The sequence below is a fragment of the Heloderma suspectum genome, chromosome 2, assembly GCF_057233095.1.
Source record: "Heloderma suspectum isolate Gila_16-S chromosome 2, 16-S_ref, whole genome shotgun sequence".
Classification (NCBI taxonomy): domain Eukaryota; kingdom Metazoa; phylum Chordata; class Lepidosauria; order Squamata; family Helodermatidae; genus Heloderma; species Heloderma suspectum.
Window position 1 is genome coordinate 35,602,036 of NC_139459.1, and position 8,871 is coordinate 35,610,906.

The window sequence follows — 8,871 nt, forward strand, 5'->3', positions numbered from 1 at the left end:
TGGGCTCTCCCACACTGGAGGCCTTCAAGACAAGGCTGGACAGCCATTTGTCAGGGATGCTCTGACTTGGATTCCTGCATTGAGCAGGGGGTTGGACTCGATGGCCTTGTAGGCCCCTTCCAACCCTACTATTCTATGATTCTATGATCCAACCATTGGGTAAGCCTGTGCACTGTAAGTACTCTATAAAGTCTCCTTTTAAGTAAACCTGGATCTGGCTTATCATTATCTCGGCACTTCTAAATTCTGGAAGCCCACAAATGTAGGGCCCCTTCACTAAATGCATGGCCAGAAGGGAGTGTAGCCAGTATCTGCACCATGAGTGGGGTTAGCTGACGCAACTCTTACATATGCTTTCAACATGCAAGGGGGATTTGTGCGAGCCTCACATCTGCCTCTAAAACAGGAGTGTTGAACCTCAGCCCTGCAAGTCAAATCCGATCCACACAGCTTACCCAGATGGCCACGCCCCTCTCCGCTGGCCCCACCCACTTTCTCCCAACCACCGATCGTTTGGTGGTTTCCCGGCTTCTGTGCAGTTTTTTCCCCCTATACGGAGAGGTTGAAATGCCTCTAAGGCTTAGCTACAGCAAAAATATGCTGGCATTTCTGGCCCTCGCCCACCACTGAAATGTGGCCCCTGAGAACGTCTCCAAAAATGAATTCCGCCCTCAGGCTGAAAGAGGTTCAACACCTGTGCCCTAGAAGCTTACAAAAACCAAGAGGCAGGTGGAGGGGACAGTTTCAACTGAGAAGGCCTGGCCAAGCTTCCTATAACCACGGCCCCCAAATTAAAGAGAATTTAAGCAAATACTCTGGACTTTAAGGATAGAATCCAATTCTGCCCTTCTGAGGGTGGCCGGCCCTGCCAGCAGCAGTGCGCACACAGCCCCTCCCATTGGTGGCCGTGATGTAGCGCTTCTGGGGAGAAGCACCAAAATGAACAGAATTGCTCTTTTCCAAGGGCAGATCATGCTTCTCATTGCAGCAGAAGCACTTCATCGGGGCCACTGGCATGTCTGAGCATCCCACACAAGGGCAGCATTGGCTTCTACCCTAAGAGACCAGTGACATATGAGATAAGTGTTCCCTGTAGAATTCCACACAGACACAGCATTATAACTCTTACAAAACTATGAAGCCACTCGATTAAAAAATGCCTTTCTTGGCCCTCAACTGAAAGAAGTGTGTCATGGGGTTCACACAGGAACCATGAAAACATATAAACCAAAAGCAGAGAGATGTTGATTTGGCTCCATTTCCATATTAAATTCCTCTTTAGGGCTTTTAGATCCAAAAAAAATCTAATATTCTAAATCAGAGATCCTCCAACTGTGATTCACAAGCTCCATTCAGGTGATCTGCGGAAAGTTTGTAGAACATTCAAGAATACCTGTACTTGTCCCTGCACTTGTTTTAATTTTTTTTTTTAATGAAGGAGATCAAGGTTGTTTTGACCACAGCTGGATTATCGAACAGGCCAACAAGGCCGTCGCTTAGGTCCCATGATTTTTATAACAGAAAAATCACCAGTCTGCTCATTTTTCCCTACAAACATACCAGTGAAGGAGGCCATTTTCAGCAGACAAGTCTAGGGCCTATGCTTTGACTTGTAGAACTTATCAGAACTTACTGTAGAAAAGTTATTAAGCAGTCCACCAAGACCACCAGCAATTTTCAATGGTCTGTGGGGCAAAAGAAAGTTTGGGAACTGCCATTCTGTTATTTCTTTATTTGCTGCTATTTTTTGTAAACTCTCTGGATTGGCTATTGAGCGGTACAGAAATGTAAATGATGATGACGATGATGGTGTTTATCCCGCTTGTCATACAATTATTGTCTCTCAAAACAGCTGACATCAATTAAGAGGGGGGGGGGCCTTGACATCAGGCTTTCAAATTAAAATGACAAGACACAGGCACGAAGGGGAGTAGAGGGAAAAGGAACAGGGGGGAGACCAGTTTTTCAAGGCCAGAACAAGGTGGTGAGCTAGAAGCAGGCATTTAAATGCACTTTGGGCCAGGCTGGTGTTTTTGCTTGAATGAAGCTCCTCTTCCTCTGGCCCACGGATGGGGACAGAGCATTCTTTCTCCCAACTTCTGCAGTCCTAGGGCAACTGTCAGCTGGAGCGGAGTGTTTTTCTGGCAGGGAGGGGGAAGCGATCTCCCTGCAACAGCTCTTTCTCTGGCTGAAGGATGGGCCAGGTTTGTCTTCCCCTTGGCTTGCTGTCATTCCTGGAAGCAGGGGGCGCAGCCTCCCAGGGGACCGAGGTCCCCTGGCTGATGGCAGAAGCCAGAGCGCACTTCCCTTCTGCTCCCCAGTCCCAGGGCAACTGTCAGTTCTAGATTATTCTCAATTGCTGCCCCAGGACACATCTCCCTTATTTGAACTGGCTAATCATTTTTGCACCTGTGCCAGTATCACATCCACAGATCACCATTATTTCTACCCTGTCATTTGGTGTCACCGTATCACCTGTTTTGGAAAAGACCATCACGTACCTGAAGATGTCTTCCCAGAGTTAACCTCCGCTAATAGGAGGGATAACGGCAACTTCGTCCCCCGAGTGGAGAACCAGCCACTGATCCCCAAGAAGCACGTACTCCTGGCGGACAGCAAAGATGACTTGATCCTGTATAGCAGCAAGTCTGAAGGAATGGCATCAGGATAAAGGTTAACATTTCATTTCATTGTGCCCGTTCACAAGCACCCTGGGGGCCCTCCCGATGCCATGTAGCTCAAGCCAGATGAAGCTGATTAGGATATCCCTTTAAAACATGCAAATCAGTTACTGAAACCAGTTGAGATACTTTCAAGATGCCTACAGACACAGAAACAATAGTTTATAACTGCCACAGAACTGCAACAAAACGACGAAGCGTGGAGTGCTCCCACTCAGGGTTCCAGCTAGCCAGCCTTGTCCTTTTCCTGGATACTCCAGCACAAGGACCAGCACAATCAGTTCACTTTTAATATATACGACTTTCTTAAGAATACCAATTCATAACCCGTGATTTCCCAAATAGATGTGAATTCAAAATGGTGTAAACAACATTTTTGGCCCCTAATTTCTTCAAGGAAACAGTCTTTCTATACTAGGAAACAGAAGAACTACCAATACTAATGTTCTTACCTGGGTCAAAATCACCCGGGATATGAATACCACCACTGAAGAGAGTCAGCGTGGTGTAGTGGTTAGACTGTCAAACCAGGACTTGGGAGACCTGGGTTCAGCCGTGAGGTTCACTAGGTGAACTAGCCTGCTTCACACACTCTCTCACTCTTGCTCTCTTTCTCAGCTAACCTACTTCACAGGGTTGCTGTAAGAATAAAATGAAGGGGAGGAGTCACATATGACCCCTAGAGCACTTTGGAGGAAAAACATATATGGAAAATAAATAAGAATGAATGGCGTTCCCCTAAAAGGGCTGAGGGCCATCTTACGTTTCACAGAATCTGGAGAACTGCTACCTTCAAATATTCACTGAAAAGGGTAGTGTCACCCATTCTAATCTCTGGTTAACAGACCCTCTCTGCAACACAATGTTGTTTGCTTAATTTATCATGTCCACATTAACGCTGCTGAAACGTCCACGAAACCCTTGGATATGTCACTCTGACTGTCCCACACACAACTGCGGAGCCATGCAGAGCAGCATGGTTCCCTTACCCATCCCCACAGCATGGTTCCCACGTCATCCTCCTGCCACTGCAGCTGCATATCCCAGCAGCCACTATGGCGGGAATTGGGCCGCACTGGCCACTCCAGCCATTGCTATGCAACCAGAGAGATTATCTGTGCCGGCTAGAGCATCACTGGAAGTTCTGGACGCTCTAGGCAAATGTCTCATTGGTCAGCGGGATTTATCCACAGAGTGGCCAGATGTATCCACACATCACCCAACAGATGATATGGTAAGTCACCCCAGGGCCCCTTACCCCCACTGCAGAGGGTGAAAACGGGGGTGGGTAATTTACCAATTGTAGGTGGGAAAAGCACCCCCCAAATAACACACTAACCCATGGTGGGTTAATGTGTCATCTGAACCCAGCCAAAAGGGTTTACTTTGGGGTACACATGCACAGCATTGCATTGTAAGAGTGTAGGGGGAGGGGGGAAGCCATTTTTTAACAGACAAAAGTCACAGTACCTCGAATGCCTCTTCACAATTTCTTCCCACAACTGCAACGATGTTATCTGTTGGGGCACGGAAATGGTCTCAGTGCGGACACCAGCTAATTCGGCACTTCTTGCAAAGTACAACACTACCACCTGTTTTTAAAGAGCTCGTCAGACTGGTAGTAAAACTTAACATCTATACAGTATATGCAAACGTAAGCCACTCTTGAGTTCTTCAGAGGAAGAGGAGGGTGTAAAACTAATAAATCAGTCCTTTTCTTAAATGCCCAAACTACGTCACATGACACACAAAATCTCAGAAATGTATTCAACAAGCCCTGTAAAGTAGGCTGGCAGTAGTATTCCCATTATTTGAAAAGAGTGACTGAAGCAAAGATACTGGCTCGTCTAAGGCCACAGTAATAAAGTCAGATGGAGCCCAACTCCATGCATGTTTACTCATAAGTAAGTTCCACTGTATTCAGAAGGGTTTACTCTCATCTAAGTGTGTATAGGATTGCAATCATAATGACTGAGCTGAGACTTGAACTTCCAGATCATACATAGATCATGCCCTTGAGCACTACATTACATTAGCTCCGTACATCGGACGATGTCTTGCATCTTTTCTCCTCAATGCATACCCATGAATGGAAAATAATCCAGCTTTTTTAGTTACACTCGGGAGCTTTTAAGTGATTAGTTATATCTTTACAAACCGATATGCCACATGTTTGTCTGTTGAAGCTTGAGTTAACATTCAAATATGCAATCTACTCTATGCACACCTATGAAGTAAGGTGAAGATACATTTTTAGAAGAGGACAGACGACCAAGCAAAGTGAGTGACAAACAACTGAACGTTGAACTTAGAAGACCTCCATTCATATCTCTGTTCATCAGGGACTGACTGGATGGTCCAGGGTCTCCACTCCTTGTCTGAAAAATTGGAGAAATGATCTATATTCACCCTGTGATTATTAATGGGATGGATGGATGAATAAAATTAGGGAATCAGATGGCTCAAAACCAAGGAACAGATATTCTCCAGAACTGTCCGTTCCGTACTGGAATTTGGCAGATGTATATGCACGGATGCATTTGTCAACAGGATGCATTGCACAGTGATATTTGTAATGTTCAGGGTGGAAGCACTGAGCCACTGGAGCACCTGCACCATACGAGACAGTATGGCACAAAAGGATTAAAATAATGCAAGATTGCAAATATTGCAAAAATACATAATGCTTGTTGATGCGTTCATTAAAACAACGGACACCCTGGCTTAGAGTGGATTACAATCTAATAGGGTTGATTTCAACACAGCCACCAAACAAGATATAATATCCTAAGGCCATAAAACTAGCCCAAGAATTACACTGACTGCAGTGTGGAATTTCAAAGAAGTTGATGCCCCTGTAAGTCTCAGTATTATAGATCCCACTGTCCTCATCTTGCATCATCATAGAATAATAGTCATAGGGTTGGAAGGGGTCTATAAGACCATCGAGTCGAGCCCCCAAGTGGCTGCGTTAGGTTGTCACAGCTTAGCATGACAAGAGTGAGGCTGCAGCAAGCCTAGGACTTGCATGTTTCCCCCTCCCCTCTCCCAGCATAGCTGCAAAGAAGTTTCGGTTCCCATTTTAGATTAACCAGAGTTTGGCAAACCACAATTTGTCAGGTTCAGATGACATAGCAAACTGCAGTTAACATAAAACAGAAGCAAAAGCTTCCAAAATCCTCCTAAGAGGCAGACTGGAGAAAGGGGGGAGAGCATGTAATTTGTTCTCATTATGCTAAACCAGAGGTGCCTGCTAAGCCACCACCACCAAACTTTCCTGCTGTCATCAAAGGCGCAGCCTTCCAAGCTTGTCCCAACTCCATGACTTTTTTCCCCCGCCACTAGTAAGTCATGCTGAAGAAACAGCAATCTTCCTGGAAATCACTGAGGGCTAGGAGAGGCAAATGCTTCTTCCAACCCCCAGTAAACCTGTCCTTTGAGAGAGTTGTTTTCCCACCGTTTCTAGCTTTTGCTTCTCCCAACCCTCAGCAGCTCCCCCTTCATGACTGCTGGGGGGGGGGCAGTCGCAGTTACTAACAATTGTAGTGAATCACGGAACAGAGCCTGGCAAATCAGGGCCTGACATCAGTAAAAACATTTTATTGCCTGGTTTATTCCATCAAAATACCCAATGCTACAAACAAAGCACCCCGCCCCACCCCAATACTGAATGGCAGATAAGACAACTGACAGTTGGTATTCCTATCTGGAAGCAAGCTCCGCTAAAACCAGTTTGTCGAGCCAGACTTTTAAACAGGAAGAACATTACTGATGCGATCGTTTGTGGTGTCAAGGGGCCAACAGCGCTTAGGGCACATGCTGGCTGAGGAATGCTCGGAGTTGTAGGACTTTTTTCCTGCCTAAGCATGCATAGGGCTGTGCCTTTAAGGGCACAATCCTAGGCGGCCATAGGATTTTCCGGTTCCCAGAAACCTCACTCCCTGCCTGCTCCCTTACCGCCTCGTAGGCAGTGCAGTTCATTGCCAGCTCCACACTTGTAAGAGCAGTGCTGAGGGGGCGAAGAGGGGGCGTTCCTTGGGGCAAGGAGGGAAGGAGGCAGCAGAAGCAGCACCGCAACGCTTCCTATGCGCTGTCTGGCCTACCTCCCCCCCGCCCCACTGACACGCCCCACCTAGACAGCCGAATTCAGCTGTCTAGCGGCAAACACAGGGCGGCCAGAGCGCGAAGGGGGGGATGCCTTCCATGCTCCACCCACCCTGCACTGAATAGTCGGCTCCCTCCAAGTTCGGAGGAGGCCCACTATCCCCATAGGATTGCGCCCTAAGAAAACATGCATGTGCTTCACTGGTGGCATCCAAGTATGGAAAGAAAGCAGGGTATGGATTACCGGCATTAGGGGTGCAATCCTATGGGGACAGGTGGCCACCTCCAAACTCCGAAGCGACTGCCTATCCAATGCATGGCAGGAGAAGCACGGGGGGGATCATTCCCTCCGCACTTCTCCTGCCCTGCATTTACAATTTCGGCTGTCTAGCCGCAGGAAGACGGAGCAGGGGAGGAGGCTGCTGGACGACACATAGGATCTGTCGTATCGGCATTTCCGCCCTCCCTGCCCTGAAACGCCCCCTGGGAGCACCCCGTTTTGGCCGCTCCGCACTCCTCTTCGGAGCACGGAGCACAGGGCTACACTGCGCTGCCTGCGCTGCGGAAGGTCGGATCTCTGGGATTTGACTTCAGGGTGCGGGCTCCGAGGTCAGTTCCTGGAAAACCAGATAAGCCTATGGCCGTGTAGCCACTGACTAGGATAGGATTCCTTCCATGCTCCACCATGGTGCAAAAGCAGAGAAAGGGGCATTTTATTAAATTGCAAATTCACATTAAGTAAATGGGGCTTAAGGAGCACTCCTGTGTGCTTCTCTGGTTCAGTAAGCCACAGGGGAGTCCCACGGCCAGGTGCATGCAGGGTTCAGTAAAGCAGGGCTCTAGCCCCAGAACCCATGTGCCACGGTTTAGCATAGGGGCATGTGAAATAATAGCAAAAAAAAAAAAAGGCAGAAAACGCGTGCCTCTGAACATGTGCAGAGTGCCCATTGCCTATTAACGGCGGGACGTCCGCCTCTCTCCAGCCATGAAAGGGGCAGGGCTTCCAGCTCAGTGGGCGCGGCTCCGGGGCAAACGGGAGCCCCGGCACCTCTTCAGAGACGTGCTCTTACTACGGGAATGCATGCGGGATGGTCTCTCCCGGCGCCTCTAAACAGAGGGCATGCCGCTTGCACAGAACGATCTCGGAGGAGGAAGCGCCGCTATCCGCCTCCCCACGACTCCACGGAGAGGCAGGCCCGCGGCCGGGTTTCCCCCTCCCGGGGACCCGGCCAAGGGGAACCTCTGCGTACCTCGCAGCTCATTGCCGCGCCGTCCTGGGCGGGCAGGCGAGCAGCTGCCGCGGCCTCCCGAGAAGTCTTGCGCCTGCGTCGGTCCCGGGAGTGGCTACTGCAGCCGCGGCGGCGACGCCGAGCCTGCCCAGTTCCCTTGCGCAGCCTCCGCGCGGCTCCACCTCTCGTGGGCTGGGCTGGCCTTGCGGAGCGGAGCGGAGCCGCCCCCGGGAAGCAAAGGGAAACGAAGAGGCTTTCAGTAGGGGAGGGAGTAAGGCCAGTGCCGCTTTATGCGCGCGTCCGCGAAACGGGGATGCGCAGTGGAGGCTGGTGGCTCCGGTTTCGGTGGGGCTGCGGATCCATTCTGGATTTCAGTTAGAACCAGCCAGAACTCTGATGGAGTCATGCACGGTGCTGGATGCTATCCCAAAATAGGTCCAGCACTTTGGATCGCGCCTTGAGAGTTCTGGGTGGTTCTGACTAAAACCCAGAATGGATTCCCAGCCCCACCGAAATTGGCGCCATCAGCCTCCCCTGCTTTGTATGCATGTCCACGAAAGGGGGCTGTGATCCTGCGTGAGACTTACTTCCGAGTTGACTTGTATAGAATTGTATAGCTGTAAGGCTGCAATAAGAACATAGGACGAGCCATACTGAAGCAGACCAAGGGTCCGTCTAGTCCGGCAATCTGTTCACACAGTGGCCAACTAGCTGCCCACGGGAAATCCACAAGTAGGACATGAGTGCAACAGCACCCTCCCGCCCATCTTCCCCAGCAGCTGGGGGCACACTGCCTCCGATACTGGAGGTAACATGTAGCCAGCAGGACTGCCACCTACCTCATCCTCCATGAATTT

At 49.4% G+C, this 8,871-nt stretch overlaps 1 protein-coding gene across 1 annotated transcript; it reads right to left on the reverse strand.

Annotated features, from left to right (window-relative positions):
* Window positions 1-2,521: 2,521 nt before the first annotated feature.
* Window positions 2,522-8,194, reverse strand: LOC146352081 (molybdopterin synthase sulfur carrier subunit-like). Its single transcript, XM_084833204.1, has 3 exons — window positions 8,036-8,194; window positions 4,152-4,273; window positions 2,522-2,648 (listed from the first exon to the last, which is right to left on the reverse strand). The coding sequence occupies exons 1-3, from the start codon at window positions 8,045-8,047 to the stop codon at window positions 2,522-2,524; spliced, it is 261 nt and encodes an 86-aa protein (XP_084689330.1). The 5' UTR covers window positions 8,048-8,194.
* Window positions 8,195-8,871: the final 677 nt, after the last annotated feature.